General features: G+C 38.4%; 1 protein-coding gene across 1 annotated transcript in view; it reads right to left on the bottom strand.

The window, feature by feature from the left end:
* INTS8 (integrator complex subunit 8) overlaps window positions 1–19,683 on the bottom strand; it is a 20,049-nt gene extending 366 nt beyond the window's left edge. The window contains exons 1-25 of the mRNA XM_031058495.1: window positions 19,507–19,683; window positions 17,416–17,556; window positions 16,921–16,992; window positions 15,730–15,781; window positions 15,322–15,504; window positions 14,667–14,774; window positions 13,860–14,015; window positions 13,217–13,317; window positions 12,735–12,876; window positions 10,883–10,953; window positions 10,578–10,753; window positions 9,587–9,720; window positions 8,864–8,974; window positions 7,995–8,196; window positions 7,325–7,446; window positions 6,130–6,314; window positions 4,693–4,726; window positions 3,978–4,034; window positions 3,837–3,898; window positions 3,066–3,184; window positions 1,814–1,917; window positions 1,107–1,157; window positions 405–478; window positions 266–330; window positions 128–171 (exon numbers count right to left, since the gene is read on the bottom strand). Coding sequence (XP_030914355.1) covers window positions 128–171; window positions 266–330; window positions 405–478; window positions 1,107–1,157; window positions 1,814–1,917; window positions 3,066–3,184; window positions 3,837–3,898; window positions 3,978–4,034; window positions 4,693–4,726; window positions 6,130–6,314; window positions 7,325–7,446; window positions 7,995–8,196; window positions 8,864–8,974; window positions 9,587–9,720; window positions 10,578–10,753; window positions 10,883–10,953; window positions 12,735–12,876; window positions 13,217–13,317; window positions 13,860–14,015; window positions 14,667–14,774; window positions 15,322–15,504; window positions 15,730–15,781; window positions 16,921–16,992; window positions 17,416–17,534 — 2,544 coding nt within the window. The 5' untranslated portion in view covers window positions 17,535–17,556; window positions 19,507–19,683. The remainder of the gene's footprint in view (window positions 1–127; window positions 172–265; window positions 331–404; window positions 479–1,106; window positions 1,158–1,813; window positions 1,918–3,065; window positions 3,185–3,836; window positions 3,899–3,977; window positions 4,035–4,692; window positions 4,727–6,129; window positions 6,315–7,324; window positions 7,447–7,994; window positions 8,197–8,863; window positions 8,975–9,586; window positions 9,721–10,577; window positions 10,754–10,882; window positions 10,954–12,734; window positions 12,877–13,216; window positions 13,318–13,859; window positions 14,016–14,666; window positions 14,775–15,321; window positions 15,505–15,729; window positions 15,782–16,920; window positions 16,993–17,415; window positions 17,557–19,506) is intronic.

Raw genomic sequence — 19,683 nt, 5'->3', positions numbered from 1 at the left:
TGACACAAGCACCCGCATTCTAAAAGAATTGTGTGTTGAAATTAAAACTGGAACTGAAACCACCTTTTCAGAGGTGATTTCAGGGAGGGAAAGACTAAAGAAGTCCCAGCACCCTGGGTTAACTCACTGCTATCTGCCGCTTGTCTGTCTCGCCTCTTTTGTGGTGGAGATCTGAGGATGAGTCAAGAAAAGTCACTTAGGTAGGTAATGGACTTTTTCTCAGCTGTCAACATCCAGCATGTGTGGTATTCCAGCAAAAGGATACATGTCAAGTACTCCAAGATGGTGACATCCCAGATGTATTCATAGTAAGAATCCATGGCATCATGACTGAAAGACAAGGCAGGTTAACTGACAGTCACATACTGTGTTTAAGCATCTATAAACTTTGTTTTAACATTTACCTGTTCTGTTCCTGCAGTGCCTTAAAAGCAGTTTTATAGTCTACTTCTCTGAGGAACTGGCACAAAATAGCTACCTGTAAGGAAAGACTTGGTGATTCTGACAGCCTCAATTCCCCACAAACAAACTTTCCACACAATGCCTTGTCCATTCCACTCCTTTTCTAGACCTAATCTAGACCTCGTTTCCAGAGCAAACAAATTCTGAGCACCTGAAGACAGATCATTCTCACACAGCAGTGGCAACAGCTACAAGAAAAGGGGATTGACTCCGATCAGAAGGGAGTGACTTGGCTTCCAGGTTTCCAAATCCATTTAAGAGTTTTAGAGCCCAGTACAAGCTTTGTTACTTCTTGGAGAATGACTGATCCCATGGATCAGCAAAAGCACCTGGAGTTAGGAAAACCAAGGCCAGGTTCCCAATACCACCCCACAGCTATCTTCTCTCTTAAAAAAAAAGAAGGTCGACATTATCAGAGGAAAGTAGAACAAAACACCCCCAGACTACTACTTTTTACATTTCCAAGTAGGTGTTTATTTACTTATTAACTTTAGTCCTATAACTGTCCTGGAAACAAAGGTAACAAAGCCTACTCTACTGCAGATTGTATTTCCAAGGGAAGTTGAATTCAGTCTTTTAAATTTATCCCCTATATAAATATTTATAAGCAAATGTTTTAGTTAACGCCATGTTTCACCTCTTACCTGGGTGTGACAATTGAGTAAAGAGCAACACTTGATCATTCTTTTTATCACCTACAGAAAGGTTAAAAACAAAACACGTTCTGAAATGCTTGTTTTGGAACACAAACTGCGGTTTTTATTATTGTTTTCAAGGGACCACCTAAATAGCTATGTACAGTCTTCTACTCCCTAGAAACCCCCAGGCTTTAGCACATCCCTATTCATCACTATAGTGATTCCCACCACAGCAGGAGCCAGATGTTTTCAGCAGCTGGAGCTCAGGTGAGCACTGCAGCACTGCTGGTGAGGCAGGGCTGCTGCACTGTCCTGAGCAGCTCTGGCCCCAGCCCTGCCCAGTACGGTGTGGCTCTGCAGGGATGAGCCAGGGATGGTCACATCACACACTGATGGTGCTCTGGGCTTTTCCATTTGCTCTCCACTCCCCTGGTGTCCCACAGTGCTTTCCCAGCACACAGCTCTGCAGGCTCTATGAACTAACAGAAAAGCCATCTGTGATTCAGCAAAGGAGAAGACTCAGATTTTCTCTGGCTTTCAAGCAACAAGCCAAAAAAAAAGGACTGATGAGGACATCTGTTCCTAAATGCTTCAAGCTCTAACACCTCACATGCTACAGGAAAGTGTGTGTGCTGGACACTTTTGTCTCTACATAGAATCAGGATGCTGACTGAATCCAAAGAGAGATTTCTGCAAATCCCACTTTAGCTCACCTGGTCTGTGTACACATCTGGTGGCACCATCTTATTAAAGAAGTCTGAGCATACAGCTCCTGCCTGTAGGTAATAGTGAAGGGCTGCTGAATACTGATTAGTTGCTGCCAAGGGAAAAAAGCAAAATAAGGTCTCAAAAGTAAATACAGCAGTTATTTAATACTCAGATCAATTGTTTATAGAATTATTCAGATACATATCTCACAGCTGAATTCTACTGGGAAAATGACTTGTGTTTTATTAAAAAGCATGGACACACAGAAAGTGGTTATGCAGTGGTAGATGGAAAAACTACACAATCAGGGAAATGGCACCACAGGCAAATTCCTGCCTTTTGGGGTTTGCTTTTTATTTTTTCAGGCAGTTAATATTGAATCCATCAACCTTAGAGTAGAAGTTTTTCTTCAGTGAGCTGAGCACACACAGGTAGTGAAGGAGTTTAGTTGGTGTGAGTGAGAGAACAGCACTCTCATGGCTCAGCACTACTTCACTCCCAGGAAGCCCTTCCTGAGCTGCAGAGAAGCACCAGGCTCTGTGGCAGGAGCAGCCTGCTTGCCCATGGCTGCTGAAATACAGACCACTGCCACTGCTCCAACCACTGCTCTGTCACACACCAGCTCTGAGGCTCCCTACATAAATGTCCTCCTTCTGGGATGCTGCTGCACTTTGTACAGGCAATAAACACTGGAAAACAGGTTTATAACCCTGAATCACTCTCCCACATGTAACATGACAGCACTGAACACTGGAATAAGACTCCTCCTCTTAAGCCAAGGGTTATAAAGCTAGCTACTCCTCATTTACAAACCCTTCCCTATATAAAATACAGATCCTCTCCACTCTGCTCATCTTGTGCTGCACTGAAGCTGATCTCCACATCTAAAAGAACCACTGTTCACAACTTTCCATTCACTTATAAAACACTGAAGTGCCATGGTTTTGTACAATTGTGTAATTGTACAAATTACACTCAAGGACCAACTGTACTAGAAGAGTGAAGTTAAGGGTAACTGTAAAAATTTCCCTTACCCTAAAAGCAAGTCTGAATGACCTATCCGAAGCTCAGGCTATCTGTGGGCTTAGACGCCTTCCCAGACAAATCTACCTACACCACTGCATCTGAAGATTTTAACCTCATATATCACTTAAACTTCTTTTCATAAAAGGAAATACAAGGAGGGTTATGTCAAACAAATCTCAGAGCACCAAGGTTCCTCTACACATGTTAAACACAGACATTGGTTTCACTTACCAAAATAAATATCTGCCTGAATAATTAACCAGAAGTGGTTGTTTGCATTGATAGTCAAGGCATAGCTGACCAGCTCTTTTACTGTAATAGCTACAGCTTCAAAGTCCACTGATTGAAGACTAAAAGAAAAAAGAAAGAAAAATAATTCCTAACTTACTGCTTTGTTTTTTTAACCACTAACTTGATTTCCCCTCTAGCTGAAGGCCAAAGCACCTTGCCTTAAGCATGAAGCATAACTAACTCCAGAAAGGATTTTGTGTTGACTAAGACTGCTGTTGTTACAATACAGTAAATCTGACTGAACAAATACAGCCTTCACAGGCTTGAACAAAAAGCCAGAACTAAACCAGATTCTGAGATCCCACCCCACAGAGCCTCTAAATTTCAGTGGAGAAATACAGTTCAATACAGTCAGAATAAATCAATACATACCATTTGCTACTTCCTATTTTGGCTATTATTCAAACATATGTCAAAAAATATTAGTGATTTCATATTAAAGTATTATATAGTTCACATAATGAAGATATAGTTCAATAAAGCACACAGATAAAAAGCCATATTTTTTCTTCTCCTCTTTTCTTCTTTCCCGTATCTCCTTCAGGACCATCAAACTAGGAACAAAACTCCCCATGTCCTCAAACCAAGCTTCCCAGAGACAGAATGGGGGCAGTGATGCCTTTACATGGAGAAACCACACTAACAGTAACTGGGACTAACCACATAACATACAGTATTTTGAAAAAAAAGTGTTTTTAATCATCATCTTACTTGGGGATGGATGAGGGCCAGATAGAAATGTGTTCTGCTGCAATATCATTCACAATGTCTTCCTAAGAGAAGAAAGATGGAGAAATCAGAACAAGAAACATTTCAAGAAAACCAAGAAAGACTTTGATTATATATACTGACCCGAACATTATGAAGTTTGACAAACAGGGACAATATTGTAGTTAGAACCAATGGTTCCTGTAGGGGAAAAAAACCAATATTCCCATGAACTGACAAAACTCCACTTTCTTCTCTAAGCTTAAAACTATGTAAGAAGTTATGCAATCATTATAGTTTCTTATTGAAATAGGACAATATTTTGTTAAGAGATCTGCAACATAAGGATACTGCAAGAATGTTTCTGTAGAAAGTTTTTAATTACTTCAGATTTTCCTGAATAACTCCTTGGATATAAACTTTACTTTTGTTTTACGCATCTTTATGTTGTTTCTGTGATTACTACCTAACCTTAAACTTAAGCTAGGTTTACTACAACTTTCTGTGCATTTACAAACCCAGAAGCTATAAACAATTTCCCTCCTTCTTACTTCTGCTGCTTAGTATGATGCATGTAGCAGCTTCTGTCACCCTCCAAAAGGAATGCTTTGCTTCGTGACAGCTGCAATAAAATACACTCCCAATGTAAACAGATCTCCATCAGAATTCAGGGTAATTTTTTTATAAGCTATTCCACACTGCTGTATGCCAGGTATAGCAAACTCAGATGTTTTTCAGCCATACAAAGCACTCATATAACTGTTAGGTTTTCTGGAATTTAACACAAAAACTCTAGAAAAATACTACACCAGAATGATGTTTTGGTTGCAAACATATTTTCAACACCACTGTGACTTACCCGAAGCTTTTTGATGAAGGACAACAATTCACTCCTAAATAAGGGACACAAATACCCATGTAAGTAATCATCCACAATAAAGAATATATGCACACTTAAAACACAAGTCAGTAGAGCAAATTCTTCACCTGCTGAAATACCCCTTTGCCTCTAAGTTTACAAATGTAGGGCATATAAATGAAAATGCTCAACCAGCCCATTCACTTTTAATACAGTTAGTAGCAAATTTTACACTAAAACCAGGTTAAGTAAGAGGTATGTTCTTCTATCAAGCTATAAAAGGCATGAAAATCACAGAAGTCAACCACTGACTCTAAAGGGGAAAACAACTGAACTGTACTGCAATTCCCCAAGCTAGGTTTGCAACAATGACCTACACACTTACAGAAGAGAGTACACAGTGATCACTTATAATGTACTTCAGTTTCCTTGTAATGAACATCAGAAATTGTCACCATAGGACAATCCAGACAAGGACAGCCTTAGGAAAGGTTTTCACTACTTCTTTTCCATAACAACAGGGTCACTGCCCTTTACTTGCCCTTTTTGTTTGAATCAGAGGGATGAGGAAAGGTTCAGTAACCTGGAGTACAGCTGTACTCCTTTTCCTTGCCAGAGCACACAACTGGAAGCTGCAGCACGTTGGTACCCCCTACACCTGCCCCAGAGCAGTGTAAGCAAATGCACACGGCCTTCAGCACACGTTAACCTGATCAGCTCAAGGAAGGCACAGACACAGGCAGAGGTTTGACAGAGGCACCTTTCCCAGGGCTTTAACGTGGAAAGCTGTTCAGTACAGCCACACAAGCCAAACTGTACTGTATTATACAACTTAGGCTTAGACTTCAGAACAGGCCATGAACACTGGACAAATCAGAGTCCCAAATCAGTCATTTGAGGCTAAGGCTGCCAAGGTGTCTGACAGAGAAGACTCTTGACCAGATTAATTTGAACTTTCTTACTCTTTGCAGAGTTTAGTTGAATTAGAATTTCATTTCAAGACTGAGTAACATTTAGCTTTAGACTCAGAAACAAGGCTAAGTATAGATACCCACGCTGTGAGCTATGTGCTTGATACAGCTATAGAAGTATAAAACTGATACACAATAATTCTATTTGCTGCAAAGCAGACAGCTCCAGCCCATCAGCTCTACTGCCCTCTAGATGCCATTGACTTTACTGGTTATAATGGGAGCACAGCCATATATGCTTCAGTTTCTGCATGGAGAGCTGCCTCCCACACACTCCTCTTCTGCCTCTGGAAAGGAAAGCCAGCACATCCCCACTAATACCCAACTCCCACAGTGGACAGGATTTTTACTCAGATCTTTAGCTGCTGCCATAACTCTGATAGTGGAATCCAGACAATTTTTGATGAGAACATGGGATCAAACAAACCATTCAAGCCATCTTCAAAAATAATTTCAGAAACCATACCTGTACATAATACCCAATGTAGACTCCCTGTGTTTTATCAAACTCACTCTTCCATCATTGCCACGTTTGTGCTGGTTGGATACACTGCAGATTTGTACAACGACTTCCCAGAGATCTTTAGCTGTGCGTCTGCTTTCTTTGGGACCTGGCAGTTCCTTGCAAGTGGCAGCCAGCAACTGACCCAGCTATGCAATGCAACAGAAAAAATACAGGAACTAAGGCTCCTCTGCATATCATCTACAGCAAAGGAATTACTGGCCTTTAAAATGTCCAAGCAAGTGATTTTAAATTATGAACTACAAAGGAATGAGACTAAATTTTGCAGCAGAGAACACTGATGAAGAAGCTGGAAAACAGGAATTAAACACAGTATTTTCCCATTTATTAGATTCCTTGCTGTGTATTTCATTATTACAAGCTCCAGAAAACAAACTTACATAAAACCTAAACCCCATAAAATACCATTTTACAAAGACTGGCGCTTTAGAACTCACTTAACTTCCATATAGTAATTAATCTTAAATGAAACTGGCACAATGTTATACAAAAGAGCTGAACCTCAAAACAGAAATTAGGAAGTATCATAGGTAAGCAGAGCAGGGTAAAAATGAACCTGTCCTGTAATACAACCTGCCTTCTGCTCCATGGCCTAACTGTGAAGTAGAAACATTGCTGCAAAACAATTTTGACAACAAAGTTTCAAAGAAGGCAGGGCTTGACTGTCTCCAAAAATTCAACACTGATGTTGGGTAAAAGAACAGAACTTTTACAGTGCATTTGGAACACAAGTATCTCAGAATAGAAAAGAAGCCAGACTTGAAAACAGAGATCGTCACACTTCTCATACCTCCTACATAAACCTAGGCCGAATTCCAGCTGAGAGGAGAGTCCTTTAGAAGTGCTACAGTGTTTCAACCATGGACTATAACCACACACCCCTGATGGAACCAACCTTAGCTGGCAGCCAACAAGGACCAAGATTTCATGTGTTCCTGCAGCACAGCTTCCATGTTTTTTGTCAAGTGCTAAACATGCTTGTTGCTTAGCCCTACTGTGTTCTACCCCATACTTCATTACAGCCACAAAGCCCCACACTCTTGAGCAGAAGGGTACTTGCTTTGAAAAGTACAAAATACTTCAACAAAAAAAAAGTCAATTACAGTCTGAAAAAGCCTTGAAACTGAGCACTTGTTACCTTCACATAAGGATTAGTCTGAACCAGAGGTAATGGAACTTGCATGGTCAAATACTCGTTCTCACACCAGTTTAACAGGAAGGCAACACATTCTTCAGCTATAACTTGTCGAAGAGGAATATCTAAAAGGAAAGGGATTCTTTAACTTTTTATTTTTGAGAAAACAGTGTTGTAAAATGGTGTTGTATGAAAATAAGTATATCCCATTCCCTCTAATCAGCTGTTTTTGCTCCACAGCTATCACAGGAAAATATGATGCTTAGCCCGACAAGAGACCTCACCTCTGGAAATTAGGAGCAACGAGGGTTTCACCTAATCACAACAGTACCATGTTACTCTCTTCTTGTGAAACCAGGAGAAAGCTTTAACAACTGGCAAAACCCTTTGGCAGAAGTGCAGAGATCTTTATCCTGTTCAAGTCCTTTAAGTGGCACTGAATAGAAACTGTCAATGTTTAGCAACAGGTAGGCATCATGCTCACTTCCAAATTCTAAAAACTAATAAAACTTCTGAAGACTTACTAAAACCAGTGTCAACATCACTGTTTTTCCACTTACACACCTAAGTGGTTAATCTGCATACAAAGTTGTTTTATTTTGCTGTGGATTTTTTCCCCTTCTCTCAAGGTTTGTGCTTTACTGCATCCTCAGAAAGACAGTAATGTACTCACCAGGTACTCTCATTTCCAAATATCCTCGGACTCTGCTTATAAGATCAGAAGGAGGACGCTCTCCAGAAACACCAGCTCCAGCTTCATGAGTGTAAATGTCCAACAGTAGCATTTCATTCAGCATGACCTGACGGAGCTTTGGAGAGAACTCTGTCACAAGCTCCAAGCAAGCAGCAAAAAGTTGTTTTGCATGGACAAAATCCTGCAATAAAAATTATATGCATTAATGATTCCTAACGAATTCATAAGGGGAAATGCTACAAGCTAAAGTGCAATCAGCTCTATCTTGGCTGAACCAGCCTCGGCATCCATTAGCATCAGCATTGCTCAAGCATCTCACAGAGTCTACTTTTGAGTCCTGTGGACTTGCTATTAAGCTTAAGAGTTCCAGAGTTTTTGGAAACAAAACAAGGAGTTTAAGCAAAAACATGCTAGAGCCAACTACTGGTATGCTTGGTACAATTTTGTTTTAGCTGCAGTTTAGCAAATTTGTCAATTACAAGGAAAATAGAACAGCATTCCAATAAATTCCTTATGTAATACACTTATTCAAAAGAACAGCACTTCATATCAGTAAATCAAATCACCACTGGATGTAGATGCCACATGATCTAGAACAACATAATGAAAACTTTATATGAATGAAATTATCTCCAGGCCCAACTCACTGGAAAGGCATTATCTTTGCTCTGCTGATGAAACTTTGAGAGACAGAAATCCTTATCCATCACACAACACATGGAGCTTGTTACAACATCTCCCTCACCACCCAATTTTTCAGTTCTTTTTCTAAAAAAGGCTTTCAAATTTTCCACTTCATTAAGATTCAATTGTCCAAACCAACCAGTAAGCTCAGATGGCTTGCTCACCTTAATGGCACAGCAGTGCAATCCCTTGGCCATCAGGATGTAGACCAAATCCCTAGTCAGACTGTCTTTGATTCCTAAAATAACACTGCCGTAAACATTTGGTACTTCCCACTGGGAGAGAAATGCATAGGATATTTGCATAGAAACAAGTTTTAGAATTCACATCACTGTTGAAAACAACACAAACAAACCCCAAATATTGAAAATGACTGCCAATTCCTGTCTTTACATCTAGTCACAAGTAATGTATGTCTCATTTAGAAATACGATAAAAACGCCCAATTACCCTTTGTTCACACTCTGAATATGCAATTATTAAGGGGGGGAAAAACAACAAAAAAAAAAAGACAAGAAATCTTTATTTAAACAAAGTCTTCCTCTCTCCTGCTCCCACCTTCTAATGACAGAGATTTAAGCTAGGACAATACTGCTATCTAGTCAGAACACTAAAAGCACAAGCTACAAAAACATCTTTTCTCATAAGGAAAGCTTGTGATACAGCCAGTAATTCCTTAAAATACAGGTTATAGGTTTTTTGTAACACTCTTCATATAGAATGTGTGTTAAGATATCTATCATCATTCTTATTAAACTACCACTATGCAGAGAGGGAGAAGATAAGTCACCCTGAGGATCTATGAGAAAATGTTTGTTGTTCACTGCAGTATGATACCTAACCAGCCCTTGAATTACAGTCTCTTGTGAGCACATGAGCTAAGTTACCTTATTAGAAATTGTCCAGAACTGGCGTTCTGAGGTCATACCATGCAACTCGATCAAGATCTGGCGAATCCTCCAAGGATCCACTGACAGTATGAGCTGATGTTCAAGCTGGCCAATATTGACACTTGCTGAAGCTGGAAGAAAAGCAACCAGGTCTTCAGCACATTTCTTCTCAATGTAGGTACTTCCAATTCTTTAGTGTATAACACTTCAACCAGAACATAGTAAGAACAGCAGATATATCATGCTTCCATAGGTCCAGACATCCTTTTTGTGGCCTTTGACAAACACCTTGTGCTACCTTTACCCAGATCTAAAGGGCTGCTTGCAAGTCCCCTTCCTCACTCCAGCAGCTCTGAGCACTCTTGCTATAGCAAAGCAATAGATTCCAGATCTTCATTAAAAGGATGTTCCTATACTGCTCTAGTGAAAATACACATTGTCTTAACTGGCTTAAGTTACTGCAGGACTGCATTAGAGCTGAAAAGGTAAGGCCTTTCCAGCTGCAGCCACCATCTGGCACCTCTTGTTAGCTTTGACTTGTGCAGCTGCACTGCCAGCCAGCTGTATTGGGGAATTTAACTGGTTGAAAACATCTGTGGTTTACTTTGGTTTTCATTTAGATGGCACTCCTGGTCCAGCTTACCAGAGAGTCACATCATCATTACTGTATTTAAGTCCAGAGGCAGGGTTCCCTTTTTGGAACAGCTGCCACAGCCACATTTTGTTCAAACCAATGCCATGCTCTCTCACTCTGTCAGCTAGGACACATTCATTTGAGCTTATGTATTACACTCACTTGAGACACAAGCAAGTAGCAGCTACCTTCTTGAACAAGCAGGACATGCACCAACCAACAACAGGAAGTACTCTCTCTAAGAACATTCTAAACTTTTTTGAGAATAGACCTGCACTTTGTAACCTCAAGGTTCTCATCATGGAAACAGGGCACCGTCTGCTCATAAGTTAATGCACATGCTGTGAAAGTTACCTGGGATATCATAAAAAGAAGTCACAGGTTTTGTGCACAGATTGATTCGAGGAGATCTCTTTCGCATTTGGTCAATGAGCAGTTTCCGTTCATCATCTTTCAGCAGTTTTATGAAAAGCTCGTGAGATGAAATCATGAAGACAAACTGAAGATCTTCCATGCCCAAACACAAGTTTCTAAACAAATAAAAATGTTAGTACATAAGCAAGAAAAAAGTGCTTATTTTTCCAGTTATAAGTTCTTGAAATATTTATTGTTATTGCTTACAAAGTGCAAATTCATGTTATCTTAATACGGGTACATACTTGAGAAATGCTGCCATTCTTCTCTTCAATTCTTCAGAAGCACTTTCCAAGTTTATTGACCCTGAACAAACCTGGAAAAGAAAGCAAAAAATAACTAAGCAGCCCCCTTGCACATTTATAATATTTAGTTACAGCCACTATTACTGACCAGCTTTCTGTCTCACAAGTAGTAACAGCCAGTAAACCTCTATCTCAGGTGAAGCAACAAAGATACAGCATCATGGAATGGTTTTGGTTGGAAGAGACCTTAAAGATCATCCAGTTCTAAAAGCCCTGCCATGGGCAGGGACACCTTTCAGTGGACCAGGTTGCTCAAAGCCCCGCCCAGTCTGGCCTTGAACACTTCCAGGGATGGAGCATCCACAGCTTCTCTGGACAACCTGTTCAAGTGCCTCACCACCCTCACTGTAAAGGATTTCTTCCTAATATTTCATCTGCCATTTTGAGTTTGAACCTATTACCCTTGTCCTGTCCCATAACAAAATGCAAAACAGTTTTCTTCTAGTCCCCTTTAGGAACCTGAAGGTTCTCCAAGATCCCCTTGGAGCCTTTGCTTCTCCACCCTGAACAATTCCAACTCTTCTGGCCTGTCTGTTGTTTTTACTTTGTAGAGCAATTTTTGAATCTGCTCAAGAGCTGTTGGGTGGGAACCAAGTGCAGCATTGCTGGGTGGTTACCCTAATTAATCTGGAATCAAACCAGTATTTCTGTTTTGCTCTGTGTAACCCTGTCATGACTCAGTTACTCTAATTGTAGAGATGAGATCAGCTCTCAAGGGTTTCTTGTAAGCCAAAGAAAGTAAGATAAGATTTGACTGACAAAGCTTGATACAGAAATCTCAGTACAACTGTGTGAAATAAGACTGTCTCTGAAGTAAACCTGATAAAAGCTACTGCCATCACATATGGATCAGTTTCCTTTAACCTGTACACAAGACAGGATGTTTCAGACAACTGTCATCTTCTGTCAGACATAACCCACATTCCTTTACTCCCCTGGTATACAGAAGCACTGACACTGAGTGCCACACAAGATCATTTAGCACACGAGTTTAAAAATGAAGCATTTCTAAGTGCAAAATTATAAGATTCACTAGGACTTAGGGTTTTTTTTAAACCAGCAGTTGAAAAATAACTAGATAGTTGAATCTGTCAGCTTGCAATAAATTTTTTTAGAATTATGTTCTAGTCCCAATATGAGCAGCTGATGTAAGCTTTTACTTGCTCTGCAGTAGAGAGTACCATCAATTAATTTTTTGCCACATGACTGAAGAGACAAGCAAAAGAATTAGGCTCAAATTAATAAAAGACATTAAAATAACAGCAAAGCAATAAAAGGATTAAGTTTAGTTTAAGCAATATCAGTTTCCTAAAAAGCTTGACTAAGGGTAACAGTGTAGGTCTCACACACAGCAGTAACTAAGGATCACTTTACCACATGCTAACTTCTACAACAAAGCTGATAAGGGAAAAGTGGTCCCCCTTCCACAGGTACTTTTTCTACCCATTCTCTCTGTTTTGGAGAATTTGATTCTTTGTTAAATTATGTAATGATATTGCTGAATATTTGTTTCAGTGGAACAATGTCAGGAACAGCAGTGATTTCAAATACAATCTGAAGCAACAGCTCTCCACTGGATCTTCCCTGACAGATGGAAACAGAGCTATGAACAACAGATGCAGAACTGATCACTGAGTGGAGCTGTACTAACTGCAAATAAGTTGAATAATGTTTGAGAAGTGACCTTTCTCTGCTTCAGAAAGAGCATCACTTGCAATAATAACAGTTATGTAGAGAAAGAAATCTCTCACTGAATATCATTCTCACTTCCAATTTTAGATTAATGTTTTACCTCAAGAAGGAAGTCTATTTTCTCTTTGCTGGGTTTCAGGAACAGTTGACAAAACTGAATATCAATTATTCGGCCTTGTAATACATCGCAGACTGTGTTGCACACGCAGACTTTGAAACAGACTTCATCCAGAGCCTCATTCCTGCATGAACACAGAACTGAAGGTCACAGGACAGCTCTGATACACAAAGAGTGGTGTCACAACAGGTGGAAAAAAATTTTTTAAAGAATCAGTCAAGTGATAAAATTAACTGTTAACATGCATTACATTTTTCCATCTATGGCCACAGGGAGATACAACCAAGGAGCTGTGGTGTGATGTAAAATGTAGTTTAGACTACCGATAACAGAAACAAAGGGTGAAGTTTCATGGATGTAAGTAGTTTGTTGTTAAAAGATTTTACATGCTTTCCACAAAAAATAGAACCAATGAAAATTGCTCTTCGTCATCACTGAACATTGATTATAATTTAATGTCTCACCCTTGCTGAGCTTTTTGGAAGAGTTCTCTCAGCACTGATTGTCTGAATTGTTCAGGCAAACTGAGGGTTAGGTTATCTTCAAGGAATATCTTCACTAAGTCCTGTAACAAAACCAGTTGGAATAGAGAATGCATAATGCAAAAGAACCAAACAGAAAATTATTTTATCTGGTAAAAATGAGGAAACTAAGAGAAGCATCTCACATCCATATTTAATATTAAAATTAACTGAACAATCAAAAAAGGAGTCAAGTAACAGAAGAAGTTCTTTATCATCAAAAAAATCAAAGAAAAAACAAAAAAAAAACCCAAAACAAACTTGCATATCTAAGTAGCAACAGTCTCTGAAACTCAAGGAATTAGTACCTGAGAATTAGCTGAAAGAGTAATTCTCAAGACCCAAAGAATTACCTGAAAAGCCCTTATCTCAGCTGGCAGGAATTATTTACCATGGTATGAAATCCAAGATGTTTTAATCTAATATGCACCAGATTATGTTATATTCCTAAACACATAGGATTTAAAACAGTATGTAAATTGCCATTTAACATTTCTTAAAATCCATACTAGTTCAAATGGAATCCTCCACAAAGAATGATAAAACCCCCCCCTCACATACACATGGGTTTGTTTAGGCATTCTACCTGATATTTGCCAGATTTCATACAGCTGTGGATTTTACTGTAAGGAGTTGCCTGTTGAGATGCATCATCAGAAGATGAAGTAAGAACTTCACAAGCTTGACAATACCCAGCTAACCGTTCTTCATCTATGGTAAAATGAAGTGATGATGAGCCATTCTGAAATGTAAGAGTTACAGCAGATCTTAGTAGCTGAAGTATTATGAAATATATGCTTAATTCAGAAACAGAGATTCACAATTTCCACAAATAACAGCAAAAGAACAAAAGAATGTACATGTACACGCTTCATTTAAATAAAACTGGAATTCTGAAGTTTTGAAAATATGAATATGAAACAAAATAAAGAAGGAAGCAAAGCCTTCTTATAAAGTAAGATGTACTTTTTTAAAAGGTTAGAACATAGAGAATCTGATTTCCAAGGGAAAGTTAGATTAAAAAAAAAAAAAAGTGCTGTATGGTTACCTTCCTCAAAAACACGTCATCACCATGGACACAGGATGTACCGTTCAGTCAAGTTACTATTAGCACTGGAGATGTCATTCCTACATTTTTTGCATCAATACAATTTGTGTAAAAGACTATTCATTACAAAAGGTAGAACTAAGCAGCAATATACTACAACCAATTAATATACTTTCAAACCAGGCACAACGTGAAAAAAATAACTCTCAAAACTTCAGGAAATTTCTTTAAAAACTCTGTGTACCATTAAGAATTATTAAACTGCTAAAGAAGGAAGCAATAATTTAGACAAGGCGGTTTTTTTAGAAAAGAGTTGACTAGACATGCTAAAAGAACACTTCTCACCTTTGCAATCAACTCCTTTGTTTTGAAAAACTTTTCCTTAGCCTTTTCATGAACAGCTGCATTTGTAGATCCTTGTTGGAAATAGATTGCACCCAAATCATAGCAAACCTGCAAACAGTACTCATATCAAACACACAGTCTTGGACATCATGTTCCAAGTCAAGATTAAGTATTTCAGCTCAAACATTGCATGTACTTTAAACTACTCCTACTTTTATCTAACTTACCAACATACACTGCACACCTTACCCCACATACTTCAATTCCTTCTCCTTTAACTGCAATCTCAGTCTGAGTAATTCTGCACAAGCATTACAAAATTAAAGAATGATTTTCCCATAATCTTTGAAAACAATGCAATAAGCTGTCTTTGTCATATAATGGGTAATTTCAGGGGACTGAGAGGGGGAAAGTGAGAGGTTAGTGGGAAGTAACAGTTACAATGGTTAAAAAAAGTTCTATTAATGTAAAAATGAAGCCAGTATTATTTCATTGCATTATAAGAGAAACCAACAGACAAACAAAAAAACCAAACACAAAATAACACAAGGAACATTAATAGAAAAAAACTGTGATTTACCTCAAAATTATTACTTAACACTTTTTCTAAAGAAACAGATACAAACTGAAAGCTTTAGTAGAAAATGTGACCTACCTGGCACTGTATCTCCTCTGCACTGATTTTCAGTCCAGCTGTGGAACTCTCTGTTTCTCCATTCACCATACCAGGTTCCATGGCCAATAAATCCAGAGTTCTTATAGTATGGACATAAAGATCTTTGTTTAATTTAAGTGCTCCTTCCAGGACCAGGATGGAATCAGCAGCCTGCTCCTTCAACTGTAATAGTTCAGATACATTAAAAGAATTAACCTCTTGGCCTTGAGTTTAACTCTGGGTTTCAGTTAATGCTACATTTTAAACAGCTCAGTAAAAGGAGACTTTTTAAAAAAGCCCTTTAAAAATTCTACACAATGTAGAATTGGCTTTTGTATTTCTTGTACAACAAAGAAATTCATATTTACATCAAATTTGAGCAAAAATATGAAGGGAAAAGAGTCTCACCACTTTCAAAATATTTTCAGTTAGTTCCTTTTCTTGCTGAATATGATTCATACTGCAAGTTAGACACAAGAGGTCAAGCATTCAGTTATAAGGCAGATCTGCACATTACTTCATGTTCTAGATCACAATAATTCATTCATGCTTGGTTTTGCTTAACTACATTTTGAACATCATAATGCAGGACCACTGACTGCTCTTATCTATCTATATGTGAAATACAGAACTTTATAATGAAAAGATAGTTTTGTATGAGAATGTGTTTCAATAAAACACAAAGTTGCAAAGTTATCATTGCCTTTTTTTAAGATCAGATTGCTAATACCAATTCAATAGCAAAACAATAATGAAGAAAGCTTCCACAGCCTCAAGTCTCATGAAGCTTCAAAACGTAAATCTTCTCAAACATGTCAGGGGCAGAATCATGTTCACACGTTTATGTAAAAATTAAAAGTACTTTTCAATTATTTTCCCCCACAGATTTCTTTTTATTCAGGATCAGACTCTGATACATATAGGACAACGTAAGATCTCTAGTAAAATAAGGAGGAGGAAGAAGAGTATGTTTAATCAACATATTAACAGACTCTGTCAAACAAGTATGGCCTAATGCTTAAGTGTAAAATTAACATAAAGCATATGAAAAGCACCACTTCTTCCAACTTTTGGAGAAATCTGTAACATAAAAGTCAAGGACAAGTTGTTACTAAAGTCTCACAGCTTCTAGAAGGCAAAATGCAAAATTGATTTTAAATTACAAATTATTGCATAATGAAGCACATACTTCATTATTTCTAAGGTTATCACACACAATGCTTCCAAATGGTGTAATAAAACAACCATATTAAGCAAGCTACTGAAAGTTACAGATGCAAAAGAATGCAAGAAATGTACCCCACCTAAACTAGAGCATAAGCATACTGCCAAGGCAAATTGTCACCTCTCTTCCTCTCTTAATTTTTCATGCCATGACAAAGTCACAGAGATTATAATATTGACAGAGGGGAATAACAGGGGTATCAAGCATGTCTGACAGGAAAGTGAGAATATACTTGAAATAAATCCAAGTTTTCCATGTAACAACTAGACATTTTAAGAAACTGTATGTTATTAACATGATTTAATCCACTTAGAAATTACATTCCTGATTATAAAATATCTCTGACATCCAAATTAATTATATCTGTAACTTACACATTTAACTGAGGTGGACCAGGTTTCACTTGCTTTACAGGAAAACTACTTTGAACGATGGTCCTTATGGCCCTACACAGGGGAAAAAATTAAGTAAAGAATGGTATTAGCCTCAGAAATGTAATAAGCAGATTACAGGCCTCTTGATAATAGCAGTTTACCATTTCAGAAACATTATACCATTAGAATACATCCTTTTCTCAAGAGCACATCTAGCAGCTAAGAAATGCTTTTATGTCCATAAAAAGTTGAAAGATGAAGATTTTTGTATTTACAAGGAAAGGGTTCAAATCATTATCTTGACTATTTTTTTAGAGAAGAAAATCAGCTCTAGAATAGCTTTTCAGATTCAGCTCCTTCACCATAACCTAGCAACAGATCACAACACATATTAGTACTTCAGGGTTCTTTCTCCATCTACATGCAATTATACAGATAGAAGAAAGCACGGCTTTGTTCCATAATGATTTTATATTATTGCCATGTAGTAGTTACCATCTGTTGTAGAGTAGTATTGCCATTGCAGTGGTTGGGGGTAAGCTGGACAGATCTACATCCACATGTTTAGTTCCTGGGGGAACTTTGCTGATACACAGAAGTTCATTCAATAGCATGTTCAATACAGGAACAGACAAGCTATTAAAAAATAAAAGACAGAATCAGATATTTCATAGAGTAAATCTACTTATGGAATGTTAAACAATATACACTACTCTTCAGTACCGGTTACTGAATACTGTTAAGTACTATTCAGTACTTAACATCACATGGATGTTTATTCAGCATTTGAGATCAGGTATGCAAAGCAGTTACCAGTATTAGCTGCATAAATTAAGCCCAAGAGGATGGGCCCAAGCAGTAGTTCAGCTACCCAGACAGCTGAACTGCTACTCTGCACCACTGCATTACCCACACAGGCACTGTACCAGAATAATCCAGTCACCTGTAACAGCATGACCCAGCTAATAGGAAGTTCTTTCAAAGCAGCCCCAGATCATACTCCCTGAAGGTAAGCAACCCCATTTCCATCACAAATGAAATTTCACTTATATAAAGTTAAGACTGGGAATTTTTGAATAGTGGTAAGTACAAGATACATTAGCTGGGACAGAACTTTCTTTAATAAAATGAGAAGACATGCAGGCTGGACTGCACTGCTCCAAGCTTTTGTAGTATAATTCAACACAACTAAAATACTATTACTAATTTAGACCTTATTTGAAATTAGATCAGCTACTGCCAAGGTACCTTTGATCTTATGAAAAATCTGCATGCTTTGCAAGAAGTATTGAAAACAATGAGTGAAACTACACTTTTAGCAGCTAAAGCCAGGATTTCTGTTTCACAAATTGTATGTCTTGTGTTCTATCAGAAGTGTTATACAAGCAGTGGCTGAGGCAACTGGGGGTGTTTAGCCAGGAGAAAAGAAGGCTCAGAGGGGACCTTATCACTCTGTACAACTCCCTAAGAGGAGGCTGTAGCAAGTGGGTGGTCAGTCTCTTCTCCCAGGCAAGTGACAGGATGAAAGGAAGTGGCCTCAAGTTATGCAAGGGAAGGTTTAGATTGAATTTTATGAAATTGATTGAATTTTATGAAAAGTTTTTCACCAAATGGGTGGTCAGCCATTGGAACAGGCTGTCCAGGGAAGGAGTTGAGTCACCATCATACCCTGAAGGTATTTAAATTATATGCAGATGTGGCACTTAGGGACATGGCTTAGTGGCAGGCTTGGCAGTGTCAAATTAACAGCTGGCCTCAATGATCTTAAAGCTTCTTTCCAGCCTACATGATTCTACAATTCCATGCAAGTTACAACCAGGGCAATTATTGTCCCCTTAAGATTTTACATTAAATTACAGATAAAGGGGGCAAGAGACCTGTGTGAATGAATAAGGAACTTCTGCCATTACCTAAGTGCAAACAGGAAGCCTAGTGTAAACAAGAGTCACCTGAACACAATCCTGTGCCATGTGTTTTGGGATGACTCTGTTCTAGCAGAGAGGTTGGATCAGATGACCCACTGTGGTTCTTTCCAACCATACCCATCCTGTGATTCTGTGAAGTGCAGCTCCCTAATGTGCATAGCACTGCCAAAGTGAAGTAGTTCTCAACTGTTCTAGCTCATCAGACCATTTTTCAGCTGAAATTTCCAAAGAAAAGATGCAAAGCTGGGATCTGTCTATTTCAACCACAGTCATTTCACAGATAACATGGAGTTATTCACATCGACAACACTGGAGCAAGACCTCCAATTTCAAGCATGTCAGAATGAGGAAACTCACGCTAGTTTTGTCACTGAAGAAAACATAACCTCAAATTCATCTTTATGAAGGTTACATGTACATATCATAATGTCTAAGACATGATGTTTTTCCTCTCTAAACACTGTTAATTTGTCCAGACACACTGCCTTTATCAAAACTGTTTTGTAACTTACAGCTAAAATAAAAAGAAAGTTTTGTAACTTACAGTTAAAAATTTCAATTATCACACCCAAAAGGGAGCAAGACAGATTTCGATTTTTAAAATAAATATCTCAAGCCACCTCAATTTAGTAAACTTGGCATGAAGCTGTACAGACTGTACCTTTTTTCTAATACATCCAAATCCCACTTCAGATGAGCAGCAACTTTGAGAGCAAGAAGTTTTAGAATGCGGTTTCTTTTGTTATCAGGTGGTGGCTGGACTTGGTTCTGTTCATTCACAGATGGTTTTGAAGCTTGTTCCAAGAACTGAACAATCAGCTGCACAGGTGGTGGATCT

The sequence above is a fragment of the Geospiza fortis genome, unplaced genomic scaffold (genome assembly GCF_000277835.1).
Source record: "Geospiza fortis unplaced genomic scaffold, GeoFor_1.0 scaffold7, whole genome shotgun sequence".
NCBI lineage: Eukaryota > Metazoa > Chordata > Aves > Passeriformes > Thraupidae > Geospiza > Geospiza fortis.
This window is presented reverse-complemented; position numbering and strand designations above follow the sequence as displayed.